Genomic DNA, 14,796 nt, shown 5'->3' on the forward strand with positions numbered 1-14,796 from the left:
CTTCACACTAAGCGACTTTGCAGCGAGAACGACGACGATCCGTGGCGTTGAGGCGTCCTGGATAGCGATCTCGTTGTGTTTGACATGCAGCAGCGATCTGGATCCCGCTGTGATATCGCTGGTCGGAGCTAGAAGTCCAGAACTTTATTTCGTCACTAGATCACCCGCTGTCATCGCTGGATCGGAGTGTGTGACACCGATCCAGCGATGTGTTCACTTGTAACCAGGGTAAATATCGGGTTATTAAGCGCAGGGCCGCGCTTAGTAACCCGATATTTACCCTGGTTACCATTGTAAATGTTAAAAAAAACAGTACATATTAACCTTCTGATGTCTGTCACGTGCCCCGGCGTCCACAGGGTTACGCGCTGCTGCCGAGAGCTTCCTGCACTGAATATGTCAGTGCCGGCAGTAAAGCAGAGTACGGCGGTGACGTCACCGCTGTGCTCCGCTTTACTGCCGGCGCTGACACATTCAGTGCAGGAAGCTCTGAGCAGCAGCGCGTAACCCTGTGGACGCCGGGGGACGTGACAGACATCAGAAGGTGAGTATGTAGTGGTTTTTTTTTTTTACTTTTACAATGGTAACCAGGGTAAATATCGGGTTACTAAGCGCGGCCCTGCACTTAGTAACCCGATGTTTACCCTGGTTACCCGGGTGCTGCAGGTGGACTTCGGCATCGTTGAAGACAGTTTCAACTATGCTGAAGTCGTTCCCCTGATCGTTGGTCGCTGGAGAGAGCTGTCTGTGTGACAGCTCCCCAGCGACGCTGCAGCGATCGGCTCATTGTCTATATCGCTGCAGCGTCGCTGAGTGTGACGGTACCTTAAGCAACAGCACGTGTGAAAAAGACTTGAGTATACTAATAGATCACATACTACCCAAGAGTCAACTGTGTGATGCAGCAGCAAAAAATGAAAACATAATTCTAGAATGTATTAAGAGAAGCACAGAGTCTAGATCATGTGAAGTAATTATTCCCCCCTCTACTCCTCCTTGGTCAGACCTCATCTGGAATACCGTATCCAGTTCTGGGCACAACAGTTTAAAAAAGACATTGAAACACTGGAGCAAGTTTAGAGAAGAGCTACCAGGATGGTATGCAGACTATAAAGTATGCCCTACGAGGAACGGTTAAAGGATCTGGGAATGTTTAGCTTGCAAAAATAAGGCTAAGAGACTTAATAGCTGTCTACAAATATCTGAAGGGATGTCACATTGTAGAGGGATCATCATTCTCTTTTGCACACGGAAACATGAGAAGCAATGGAATGAAACTGAAAGAGAGAAGATACAGATCAGATATAAGAAAAAACTTTTTGACAGTGAAGGTGATCAATGAGTGGAACAAGCTGCCATGAGAGGTGGCGAGTTCTCCTTCAATGGAAGTCTTCAAACAGAGGCTGGACAGACATCTGAGATGGTTTAGTGAATCCTGCATTGAGCAGGGGGTTGGACATGATGACCCTTGAGGTGCCTTCCAACATTCTATGATTCTATAAACAAAATATGATTTGAGTAAAATATTTCCCACCTAGTTATTAGAGTGACTTCTCCATTTGTAAGATATTTGATGTTTTGTAAGACTACTTTTGTTGGTTAAATATTTCTCACAATCTGAACATGAAAATGATTTTGTCTCTATGTGATTTGTCTGATGATTAATAAGATGTGATACCTGATTAAAAGGTTTCCCACATTCCGAACATGAAAATGGTTTCTGACCTGTGCAAGTTCTCTGATGTGTAAAAAGATGTCATTTCTTGGCAAAACATTTCTCACATTCTGAGCATGAAAATGGCTTCTCCCCTGTGTGACTTCTCTGATTATTTTCACTCTCTATGTGTTTTCTTGTACAGTTTGTAAAAAATACATGGTTTCTCCCTGTGATTTTGGAGTAAAATATTTCATACCTTGTAGGTATGAGAAGGACTTCTCTCTCCGTGAGATATTTGATGTTTAGTAAGACTCCTTTTGTTGGTATAATATTTGTCACACTGTGAACATGAAAATCGTTTCTCCCCTGTGTGAGTTCTCCAATGTGCTAAAAGATATGATTTATGTGTAAAACATTTCCCACATTCTGAACATGAAAATGACTTCTCCCCTGTATGAGTTTTTTGATGTGCAGCAAGATTTGATTTAAGAGCAAAAGATTTCTCACATTCTGAACATGAAAATGGCTTCTCTCCTGTGTGAGTTCTCTGATGTGTAAAAAGATGTGATTTCTTGGAAAAACATTTCTCACATTCTGTACATGAAAATGGCTTCTCTCCTGTGTGACTTCTCTGATGTGTAACAAGACTTGATCTATATGCAAAAAATTTCCCACATTCTGAACATGAAAATGGCTTCTTTCCTGTGTGACTTATCTGATGAATAAAAAGATGTGATTTATGTGCAAAACATTTCCAACATGCTGAACATGAATATGGCTTTTCGCCAGTGTGAGTTCTCTGATGTGTAAAAAGATGTGATTTCCTGGCAAAACATTTCTCACATTCTGAACATGAATATGGCTTCTCCCCCGTGTGGCTTCTCTTATGTGTAATAAGATTTGATTTATCTGCAAAAGATTGCTCACATTCTGAACATGAAAATGGCTTCTCACCTGTGTGAGTCCTTTGATGTGTAATAAGTTTTGACTTATTTACAAAACATTTACCACATTGTGAACATGCATATGACTGCTCCCCTGCGTGAACTCTTTTTTGTCTTAGAAGCTCTAAATTTTGGCTAAGTGAATCAGAATATAGGACCTGTTTAAAATTATCAAATGATAGATCTTTGCTGTGAAAAGATGTTGGTATTTCTGGAATGGTGGCATAAATGTCAGTTATATCTTGTGTGATATTAAGGTCATCAGATTTAAAAACTGAAGATGTCAGTTGTCCTTCTGATCTCCTGGCACAGTCATCTGTCAAGAATAAAGATTATTTTTAAGTAAAATATCCTGAAATAAATTTTAAAATATCCCTAAAAACTTATGTTGACGTTATTTAGCTAAATTAATTTACTAAGACAAAAACTATGCACAATCAAACAGTAAACCTCGGGGCAGAAACAAGTAGAGTAATAGATTTGACCCCCTTTGTTCATTCTTCCTAGCAAATATTGCAATAATAAGCCTCCAAAAAGTATTATGTAGCACAAAATATCAGTAAAAAACTTCCAGTTCACCCCGCCCCAAAAACAAACAAACAAACAAGACTGCATCTACATTCACCATCTGTCAATGGAAAAATAGAGGATTTCCACGTGATTAGTAAATGGAGGACTCCTGGAAGGACAGCACGATAGCAACTATAGCAACTGCAAAGAGTTTGTATATTCTCCCAGTGTTCGTGTGGATTTCCTGTGGGTTCACCGCTTTGTCCCCACACACATACTGATAGGGAATTTAGGTTGTGAGCCCCATTAGGGACAGCAATAACAATGTATACGATAGCACTATATAAGCAAAACATAATAAATAAATAAAATAGATGGAGGACTCAACATGCCTTTCATGAACCAGTCCAGCAAAATTTGTGCGTTCAAAGCCAAATGTCCCAGGCGATTCTGAGTCCTGCAGTTTGCCTGAACACTGTTAGCGTCCAGATGTTTAACGGGAAGAACCCACTTAAACATTTACAGGGTGTGTGTCTCCAGAAGCACAAGCTGGGTACCATTAATTGTACACTAAAATGGTATATTGGCAATTTTCACTCTCCAACATCCACTGCGTGCTAGTTTCCAGAGAATACCTGTGGAGTCAAAATAGTCGCTACTCCTATAGATGAATTGACTGAGAACAATTGAGTCAACTTTAGGAGCTGTTCTGTTTTTCTGCTGTTCTGTCACCGTAGGTGATCTGTAAATAGTGGTGACAAACTATTCTAGCAAAATCTTAATTCAAATAGCAAAATGGCACTACTTCCCTTCGGAGCCCTGCCGTGTGCCCAAGCAGTAACATTTTGTCCGATTCAAAAGAAGTTGCAAAATAAACTAAGATGTCCAATTTTTCTATTTTTCTTTGTGAAATTGAAAATAATTTAGTTACCGTATTTTTCGCTTTGTAAGACACACCCCAAATTTTGAGGAGAAAAATAGGGAAAAAAAACTTTTTTAATAAATTGGTGGTGCTTCTTATAATCCATGCGTCTTATTGCTTGTTGCTTACCGGGGGTGGTGGCTGCGTTACAAAAGACAAAATAATACACATATTTGGAATCACCGCATCTGGAACGACCAAATCTGTAATCTGTAAAACTATCACACTATTTAACCTCTTCAGTGAACTCTATAAAAAAATAAAAAAATGTGGCAAAAAAACTAAGCTTTGCAACATACTGCCAAAAAGTGGAATAAAATGAGATAAAAAAGTCAAATGTACCGTATTTTTTCAGACTATAAGACGCACCTAGATTTTAGAGGAAATTAGAAAAAAAAATTGAAGCAAAAAATGTGGTCAATTCTGTATTTAATATCCCCTTATCCTGGTATAGACGGTCCCCTCATCCCCATCCTGGTATGCATGGCCTCCTCATCTGTGTCCTGGTATACATGTACCCCTTATCCCCATCCTGGTATGCATGGCCCCCTCATCCCTGTCCTGGTATACATGTACACCTCATCCCTAGCCTGGTGTGCATGGCCCCCTCATCCCTACCCTGATATGCATGGCGCCTTATCCCTATCCTGGTATGCATGGCCCTCTCATCCCTATCCTGGTATGCATAGCCCCCTCATCCCTATCCTGGCATTCATGGCCCTCTCATCTCTATCCTGGCATGCATGGCCCCGTCATCCCCATCTTGGTATGCATGGCCTCCTCATCCCCATCCTGGTATGAATGGCCTCCTCATCCCTGTCCTGGTATGCATGGTCCCCTTATGCCTAGCCTGGTATGCTTGTAAGCAGCGCATGGCAGGGATGTCATGTGCTGCTTACAAGCAGAGGACAGTTGTCAGAATACTCACTGCTCTTCACGCCCAGGACTATGGAACGTAGTGAATATTCATTGCTGCTTAGTAGAGAGCACAGTGTTATCCGCAGCCACCGGCTTCCTGCAGCTGCCCGGCTTTCACGTGTGTCGTTACTAAAGGGAATGAATATTCACTACATTCCACGCCTATGGGAGTGGAGAGCAGGGGATATTTATTGCCTTAAGTAGCAGGCACACACGAACACCAGGCAGTTGCAAGAAGCCAGCTGCTGCGGCTAACACTGTGCTCCCTACTAAAGAGCAATGAATATTCACTGCTTTACCCCCCATGGATGTGGATCGAGTGAATATTACTTTCTCCTTAGCAGTGGGCACAGAAGTTAGCCGTAGTCGCCGGCTCCTGCCTTCTGTGACCTGCTGCTCCCCCACCTCCCCACCACAGCCAGAGCAGGTACATCCAGACTATATGACGCACGCTCCATTTTCTTCCACATTTTTTGGAGGAAAAAGGTGTGTCTTTTAGTATGAAAAATACGTTAAATAAGACTGATATCAATAAAGACATATTGTCCAACAAAAAAAGAAACCACTATAAAGCTCCATTAGAGGAGAAATAAAAACGTTTTAGCTCTCAGAATTTAGCGATGCAAAAACAATTCTTTTTTCTATAAAATAGTTTTTATTGTGTAAAAGAAGTGGAAGATCTCTTTTAACGAGGAAGATGGGAGTCACTTTGGATGCCGGACGTGTACATAAAAGCACATTTGGCCAAAGTGTTCTGCACCTCTGAAAAAGACACCACTGAACAGAGGTCAGACGGAGTAAAGAGTAACTCTGCTGCCTCATTATAGTAAGTGGATCCCCCAATGGCTTAATCTAAATCCCATCATTCGTAGATTTAGATGGAATTCCCGATGTAAGTGCTAGGTGTAGAACTCTAGATAAATGTGATCCCAAATGTTATGTAAAATGTTCCTCATAAAAGCTTCAACTCAAATCGACAAAAAAAAGCAAATCCCCACTCAGGTCTGTCATCTGTCAATGGAAATATAGGGGGCTTCCACATTACTGGTAGCACAAAGTATCCGGAAAAGTGATATGGCTCCTCGCCCCCCAAAAGAAATCCTGGGAACTCTGAGCTCCCAAGTTCAAGTGCCCCTCTCTCTTCTGAGCCCCATAGTGTGCCTAAACCACATTTAGTGCCCACATATTTTGCATTTCGGTAGCGATGAGTCGCCTTATTTACGGGGTCCATGTCTGCAGAAGCCGAAAATGGGCATAATGTACAGTGGGTACGGAAAGTATTCAGACCCCTTTGAATTTTTCACTCTGTTTCATTGCAGCCATTTGGTAAATTAAAAAAAGTTAATTTTTTTTTCATTAATATACATATTGCACCACATCTTGACTGAAAAAAAGAAATGTAGAAATTTTAGCAAATTTAATTAAAAAGAAAAACTGAAATATCACATGGTTGTAAGTATTCAGACCCTTTGCTCAGTATTGAGAAGCACCTTTTTAGCTAGTACAGCTATGAGGCTTCTTGGGAATTATGCAGCAAGTTTTCCACAGCTGGATTTGGGGATCCTCTGCCATTCTTCCTTACAGATCCTCTCCAGTTCAATCAGGTTGGATGGTGAACGATGGTGGGCAGCCATTTTCAGGTCTCTCCAGAGATGCTCAATTGGGTTTAGGTCAGGGCTCTGGCTGGGCCAGTCAATAATGGTCACAGAATTGTTCTGAAGCCACTCCTTTGTTAATTTAGCTGTGTGCTTAGGGTCATTGTCTTGTTGGAAGGTGAACCTTTGGCCAAGTTTGAGGTTCAGAGCACACTGGAAGAGGTTTTCACCCAGGATCTCTCTGTACTTGGCCGAATTCATGTTTCCTGAAATGGCAACCAGTCGTCCTGTCCTTGCAGCTGAAAAACACCCCCATAGCATGCAGTGATAGTTGACTTTGTGGAACTTTCTCCCATCACCTTACTGCATCTCTGGAGCTCTACCACAGTGATCTTGGGGTTCTTCTTAACTCTCTCACCAAGGCATTTCTCCCATGATTACTTAGTTTGGCTGGACGGCCAGGGCTAGGAAGACTTCTGGTGGTCCCAAATTTCTTCCATTTATGGATTATGGAGGCCACTGTGCTCTTAGGAACCTTGAGTACTGCAGAAATTCTGTTGTAACCTTGGCCAGTTCTGTGCCTTGCCACAATTCTGTCTCTGTGCTCCTTGGCCAGTTCCTTTGACTTCATGATTCTCATTTGGTCTGACATGTACTGTGAGCTGTGAGGTCTTATATAGACAGGTATATGCCTTTACAAATCAAGTCCTATCACTTTAATTAAACACAGCTGGACTCCAATGAAGGAGTATTCTGGTATTTAGGAGCTCTGTACATGGATTCCGCAAACTGTTGTACAATATTTTTTTCTAACAGTCAAACAGCGCTCCGTCCCTTCTGAATCTCGCCGTATAGCTAAGTAGCTCTGTACAGGCACATATGGGGCATTTCCACGTTCAGCAGAAATTGTGTGGAAAACGCTGTTGCTATATTTACCCATTTCCCAGTGTCAAAATGTCATATTTAGGATTAAAACAATTTTTTTGTGGTAAAAATGTAATTATTTTTTCTTAATTGCCCAACACCATCAAATTCTGTGACACACCGGTAGTGTCAATATTATCACTGCACCCTTGGATGAGAGGTGTAGTTTGTAAAATGGGGTCACTAATTGGGGGAGTGGGGAGTTCTGCTGCACTCCAATATGGCACTCATTCCCTTTTGAGCTTTGCACTGTGCCCCAAAAGTATATCCCTTTTGAAAATTAAAAACTTGGACCAAAGCAACATTTTAGTGAAAAAATTGTAACTTTCCATTTACTCAGCCTAATGTTAAACAATTCTGTGAATCGCCTAAAGTTTAAAAATACTCACGGCACACAGTAGTTTTCCACTAGAGATGAGCGAACTTGCACGAGTTCCCTCTTATTTGGCAAGCTATAGCGGTTGCAGAATAAGCTGCAGAGGAAACCCGACTTCCTGGATCTCTCCAGCTGATCGGCGCCGCAGCTGCATGTGTCACGGCTGTGTGACAGTCACGACACGCATGGAGAGCCCAACAAACAGGCAGTCTATACCAGCCAATTTGGGTTCAAAAAATCAAATGGCGCTCCTTCCCTTTCGAGTCCTGCCATGCACCCAAACAGTAGTTTTCCACCACATATTGGGTATCGGTGTATTCAAGAGAAATTACACAACAAATTATATGGTGCATTGTCTCTTGTTACCCTTGTGAAAATGCAAAATTTGGGGCCAAAGCAACATTTTTGTGGGAAAAAGTTACATTTTGGTTTAATTCCTATGAAGTACCTGGAGCGTTAAAGGGAACCTGTCACCCCCAAAATCGATGGTGAGGTAAGCTCACCGTCATCAGGGGCTTATCTAGAGCATTCTGTAATGCTGTAGATAAGCCCCCGATGTTACCTGAAAGAGGAGAAAAAGAGGTTAGATCATACTCACCCAGGGGCGGTCCCGCTGCGGTCCGGTCCGATGGGTGTCTCAGGTCCGCTCCGGCACCTCCTATCTTCATTCCATGACGTCCTCTTCTGGTCTTGACACCGCGGCTCCGGCGCAGGCATACTTTGTCTGCCCTGTTGAGGGCAGAGCAAAGTACTGCAATGCGCAGGCGCCGGGCCTCTCTGACCTTTCCGGCGGACGCCATGGAATGAAGATGGGAGGCACTGTACCGGACCTGAGATGCCCATCGGAGCGGGACCGCCCCTGGGTGAGTATAATCTAACCTCTTTTTCTCCTCTTTCAGGTAACATCGGGGGCTTATCTACAGCATTACAGAATGCTGTAGATAAGCCCCTGATGATGGTGAGCTTACCTCACCATCGATTTTGGGGGTGACAGGTTCCCTTTAATGAACTCATTGAATGTGGTTTTGAGCACTTTTAGGGGTGCAGGTTTTGAAATGGTGTCACTTTGGGGTATTTTCTGTCATATGGGCCCCTCAGTCACTTCAAATTGGTTTTATAAATTTTGTTAGCAAATGAGAAATTGCTGATAAACTTTTAACCATTCTAACTTCCTAACAGAAAAGAATTATGTTTAAAACATGATGCTGATGTGAAGTAGACATGTGGTAAATGCTATTTATTATCTATTTTGTGAGATATAACTATCTGGTACAAAGTTAATAGATATTTAAAATTGCTACATTTTCTACATTTTAGCCAAAATTCCAATATTTTAAAAAATGAATGTAATAAATATTGTCCTCAATTTACCGCCATCATAAGATACAATGTGAGGCCTGATTAGGAACACAAAACGCTGCAATGGAAAATGACTAAATCAGAGGATCTTGGGCAGTAACTACTGTAGACAAAAACTGTGACATCTCTGGAGTATTTATAGCATGTGACATGTTGGCACTTGACAATCTAAACTATCATAGGTGCCAATATTTTGGGTCAGATGAGTTTCTTTAAGAAATATTAGACATTTTGAGATAATGTTTGAACCATGTCAACTAAACTGGAGCTACATTAATTTATGATCGAACGTTGGAGCTCCTATAAGTCCTGACTAGAAAGGTAGAAAAAGTATTAGTTCTCCTCATTTCAGGAGAGATCCTGCAGTAATTTTCATTCTCTAAGGATCGAAAAGATTATGAAATTCATGATATGGAATCATAAGAGCCATCAACCACACACAGATACATATCATGGCATAAGTGTAGTGTTTTTTTCTGTTGCTAATTGTGAACTTATTTGAAGTTAATCTGTTTTTTGTTTTGTTTTGTTTTTATAACAGAAACTGCTATAAAGCTATTGCTTTAAAATAGGTCCCACAACCCTGAAATTTGTATGTAGTTGAACCCCTTTTTGTATAATAATTTACTCTGATGTGACTATTCTTTGCATTTTGTGGTTACTACTGACCTGGATAGTCATATGTAGGAATCTTCTCTTCACAGTTATATGTTTCCTCTTTACATCGCACATCATCCATCACAAATGGCTCTATAATACTTTTGCTCATATTGTTACCCTGAAATAAATATTGCAAAAGCCGTGTGAAATGATTCAGAAAAACAGAAAAGACCAATTATTAACAACATTTTCTAATAAGATGGCCCTTCAGTGTATACCGTATATACTCGATTATAAGCCGACCCGAGTATAAGCCGAGACCCCTAATTTTGCCACAAAAAAACTGGGAAAATTTAATGACTCAAGTATAAGCCTAGGGTGGTAAATGCAGCAGCTACCGGTAAATTTCAAAAATAAAAATAGATACCAATAAAAGTAAAATAATTGAGACATCAGTAGGTTAAATGTTTTTGAATATCCATATTGAATCAGGAGCCCCATATAATGCTCCATACAGCTCATGATGGGCCCCATAAGATGCCCCATACAAAATATATTATGCCCCATATAATGCTGCACAAAGGATAATGGCTCAGGCCCCCGGCACTTGCGATATTCACCTGTCCCCGTTCCACAGCCGCGTGCCGCTGTGTCTTCCGGGTCCTCTGGCTGTAACTGTTCAGGCAGGGGGCGCGCACTAAACACGTCATCGCACCCTCTGACCTGAATATCACAGCCATGGGAGAAGGAAGACACAGCCCGGCAGTGGAACGGGAACAGGTGAATATCGCATGGCTCACCCTCCCCCGTCTTACTCATCCCCTCCTGGCGCGGTCTCTGCATGTTGCTGCTTCTCCGATGGTCTTCGGCAGCTTGTTCCTGTGTTCAGAGGTCACATGGTACTGCTCATTAAAGTAATGAATATGCGCTCCACGCCTATGGGAGTGGAGGCGCGTCCATATTCATTACTTTAATGAGAGGTACCACGTGACCTCTGAACACAGAAAGAGCTGCCGGCACCGGAGACCATCTGAGAAGCAGGGAAGTGCAGAGATCGCGCCAGAAGGGGGTGAGTATCATGTGACAGCCGCCACTTCTGCCGCTCCCCCTCCACTGCTGACCCCCTGGGACAATGACTCGAGTATAAGCAGAAAGGGGCACTTTCAGCCTAAAAATATGGGCTGAAAATCTCGGATTATACTTGAGTATATACGGTAATTCTGGGGGGGAATAAAACGAGACTAAACACAAGAACATCACAGCCATCTACACAACACAGGGGAGATCTCATGACACATTCTCTCCATCTACCTGGTGATCCTGAGGTACATCAGGATTTTCTTGTTTGGAGTCCTGTGGAAGAAGACGATGAAGACATCTCTCTGGTGTTGTCCTCTTACTGGATAGAACTGGAGGAAACACACACATGGACTGAATTAATTCTTTACACACAGATAATTATAGGCCATGTGTATTTAGTCCTGTCTATTACCTGGTGATGTGAGGGGCTGGGGATCCTCCATCATGACATCCTTGTACAGATCTTTGTGTCCTTCTAAATACTCCCACTCCTCCATGGAGAAATATACGGAGACATCCTGACATCTTATAGGAACCTGACACATACAATGATACCGTCATACCCCGATTCCTTCATAGTGTTACTGTATAATGTCCCAGCATTCCCAGCAGTGTCACCTCTCCAGTCAGCAGCTCAATCATCTTGTAGGTGAGTTCTAGGATTTTCTGGTCCTTGATGTCCTCATGTATCAGGAGGCGAGGTGGCATCCCCTTGATTGGGCTCAGGGGTCTTCCCCATCCATCAGACACAGTGTCCTGACTGCGCTCACTAGAGGTCTTCTTCACTACTGTGTAATCCTGGTTATGCAGAGACACATTGATAAATCTCACTACAGACATTTCCAGAATCCTCACCTCTCCAGTTCTGTCCATCTGTTATTCCCATAGATAAGAATGATGTAATGTGACGTCATCAGAATCTCTCACCTCTCCAGTAAGCCGGAAGAGGATCTCTAGGGTGAGATGCAATATCCTCTCCGCCATCTTGTCCCTGTCCATATCCATCCTTGACAGATCAATAAGGAAAATTCTGCTATATAGAAGCTATTCACTTAGAGGATCCGATACGATTACAGACCTGATTGGGGAGAAGATGACGATGTAACATCATAAAGAATCCTATGTAATAACACAATAACTGAGGATAATAAGGGGAAACAGATCAGGAGATGTGACACGTAGATTTTGTATTTATTATTTCTCAATTGTTGGAAAATCCCTTTCTTCTCTTCCTGATCTTTGCTGTTACTGTCCAGCACGATGCGGAGGCAGTTTTCGCACTGTCACACATACTATTACATGATGACAATTGCACGGGTTGTTTAACTCTCGGATGCTGTGGTTAATAGCGACCGTCTCAACCACACGGTTAAAAGTTACATCAGCATCTCACTATGTGAGATTGTTACCATGGCAGCCAGAAAAAATAACAAACGTTCTGGTACTTGGAGATTGATGACATAAATGTCATATTTCCTCCCAAATAATGAGATATTATTGTGGAAAAGTCGTACAATAAATATTCCAAATACAGGGTCAGACTGGCCCATCGGGACACTGGTGAAATGCTGGGTGGGCCCCAGAGATATAAGGAGGAAGAAGAAACCAAAAAAAATTTAGGGACACAGGTCCTTTAAGAGCGCAGGAGGTGCAGGCTCGCATGCTGACCTGCTACCATGACTACGGCCAGCGTCACGACCCGGCGAACCTGGGTAAGTGCTAGTAGTCTGGGTGAATAGGGGGAGTGACAAACCCTATGGGGCCCGTGAGTTGGGGGTAACCTGATGACAGAGCTGGCACCGGTACCCCCCTCTAATACTCACCTCTCCTTGTTCCCAATGGCTGCAGCTGCAGTGTCTTCAGTGCCCTCTGTGTTATGATCCTTAGTGGCTGAGGATCACAGATTGGACTAGCTAAGTTACTGAACATAGAACAAGCTCTAGGGAGGTGGTAACTGGACTGACCGCAAAACCTGATCCTAACCAAACACACTAAAGGTAGCCGGTGAACGTGCCTAAATTCCTGGACGTCTCGACGCAGCCTGAGAAACTTGCTACCCTTATAGAGAAAGTAAGACCTCACTTGCCTCAGAGAAATGACCCCAAAGATATAGGAAGCCCCCAACAAATAATAACGGTGAGGAAAATACAAACGCAGAAATGAAAACAGATTCAGCAAATGAGGCCCACTAATACTAGATAGCAGAAGACAGACAGGGAACTGTGCGGTCAGTAAAAAACCCTATACAAAATATCCACGCTGAGAATACAAGAACCCCCACACCAACTAACGGTGTGAGGGGAGAAACTCAGCCCCCTAGAGCTACCAGCAAGCAAGGAAATCACATATTAGCAAGCTGGACAAGGACAAATAAATAACCAAGAAACATATTGAACTCTGATGAGCAAAAAATAACCAATACTAGGCATTTGTTGTGGGGAAGCCCGGATAACGTGCAGTCTTCACGTGAGGCAATGGAACAAATGGAGGAGAAAATCCAGCTTCCAAAAATATCAAAATTTATTAAAGATAAAATCCAAGATCCAAAAACATGCTGCCATTTCTTCTCCTGTGAACCATGTTTTTGGATCTTGGATTTTATCTTTAATAAATTTTGATATTTTTGGAAGCTGGATTTTCTCCTCCATTTGTTCAACAACTAATAGTCCAGGTGAGCTAAATAGGAAACCAGCTAACAGATAACGAGACAGCTGATCAGCCTCAGACCTGCAGAATGACACAAAGAGCCACCAGAGGGAGCCCAAAGCCAGCACTCACACAGTACCACTTGTGACCACAAGAGGGAGCCTAAAAACAGAGTTCACAACACCTCTGACTCTGCAACATCTCAGGACAAAGGGTGTGATGACATCACTACAGCGCGTTTAGCCTCTCTGTCCTGAGCACTACAGAGAGCCAGAAGAGATGCTGAGTATACCGGACCTGCTGCGGGAACCGGAGTTGTGAGTATTTGATTTTTTTTTTATGTATGCAGCATTCTATTTGTCTCATTATATACTGTATGAAGGCGCATTATATGGGCCCATTATATAGAGTATTGGACAATATATGAGTCCCATTATACTGTATGAAGCACTAAAGAGCCATTATTCTGCATGGAGCAATATATGGTGCCACTAGACTGTATGGAGCATTATATGGGACCCATTATACTGTATGTAGCAAGATATGGGGTATACTATACTGCATGGAGCAATAAATGGGGTCAATTATACTGTATGGTGCATTATATGGGGCCATTATACTGTATGGAGCATTATATGGGGCCATTATACTGTATGGAGCATTATTTGGGACCATTATACTATATGGAGCATTATATGGATCTATTATATTGTATGGAGCATTATATGGAGCCATTATACTGTATGGAGCATTATATGGGGCCATTATACTGTATGGAGCATTTTTCTGGCCAATATACTGTATGGATAATTATACAGGGCCATTATACTGTATGGAGCATTATATGGGGCCATTATACTGTATGGAGCATTATATGTTGCTCGTTATACTATATGGAGCACTGTATGGGCCATTATACTGTATGAAGCAATCTATGTGGCCCATAACACTGTATGTAGGACTATGTGGTGCCCATATACTGTAAGAAAGATTATGTGGTGCCCATATACTGTATGGAAGACTAAGTTATGCCTATATACTATATGGAGGGCTATGTGTTGCCCATATTTTGCATTGAGGACTATGTGGTGGCCGTATACTGTATTGAGGACTATGTGGTGCCCATATACTCTATGGAAGACTATGTGGTGCCCATATATTGTACTATACCTGTATTTGTTATCTGTGCATCAGGAATCATGGTATGTGTAAAGGTGCCCACTGAGACTCTTTCACCCGAGGCCCACGAAAACCTAGAGCCGGCA

At 42.3% G+C, this 14,796-nt stretch overlaps 2 protein-coding genes across 2 annotated transcripts in view; both read right to left on the minus strand.

Moving 5' to 3' along the window:
- Positions 1 to 14,796, minus strand: part of LOC143767522 (uncharacterized) — a 254,632-nt gene that overhangs the window by 216,860 nt on the left and 22,976 nt on the right. The window lies entirely within an intron of this gene.
- On the minus strand, positions 448 to 11,959 carry LOC143767530 (uncharacterized). Its single transcript, XM_077255942.1, has 6 exons — positions 11,813 to 11,959; positions 11,504 to 11,683; positions 11,298 to 11,421; positions 11,117 to 11,214; positions 9,875 to 9,983; positions 448 to 2,917 (listed from the first exon to the last, which is right to left on the minus strand). Exons 1-6 carry the CDS (start codon positions 11,888 to 11,890, stop codon positions 1,908 to 1,910), a joined length of 1,599 nt encoding a protein of 532 aa, XP_077112057.1. The 5' UTR covers positions 11,891 to 11,959; the 3' UTR covers positions 448 to 1,907.

The sequence above is a fragment of the Ranitomeya variabilis genome, chromosome 4 (assembly GCF_051348905.1).
Source record: "Ranitomeya variabilis isolate aRanVar5 chromosome 4, aRanVar5.hap1, whole genome shotgun sequence".
In the NCBI taxonomy this organism is placed as follows: domain Eukaryota; kingdom Metazoa; phylum Chordata; class Amphibia; order Anura; family Dendrobatidae; genus Ranitomeya; species Ranitomeya variabilis.

What these genes read in the sequence shown, in the direction of transcription:
- LOC143767530 (XM_077255942.1), bottom strand. Translation starts at nt 11,890, where the DNA reads ATGGATATGGACAGGGACAAGATGGCGGAGAGGATATTGCATCTCACC. An exon ending in TTGAGCTGCTGACTGGAGAG is followed by an intron (nt 11,422 to 11,503) that starts GTGACACTGCTG and finishes TGTATGTGTCAG; the next exon opens with GTTCCTATAAGATGTCAGGA. An exon ending in CCAGCCCCTCACATCACCAG is followed by an intron (nt 11,215 to 11,297) that starts GTAATAGACAGG and finishes TGTTTCCTCCAG; the next exon opens with TTCTATCCAGTAAGAGGACA.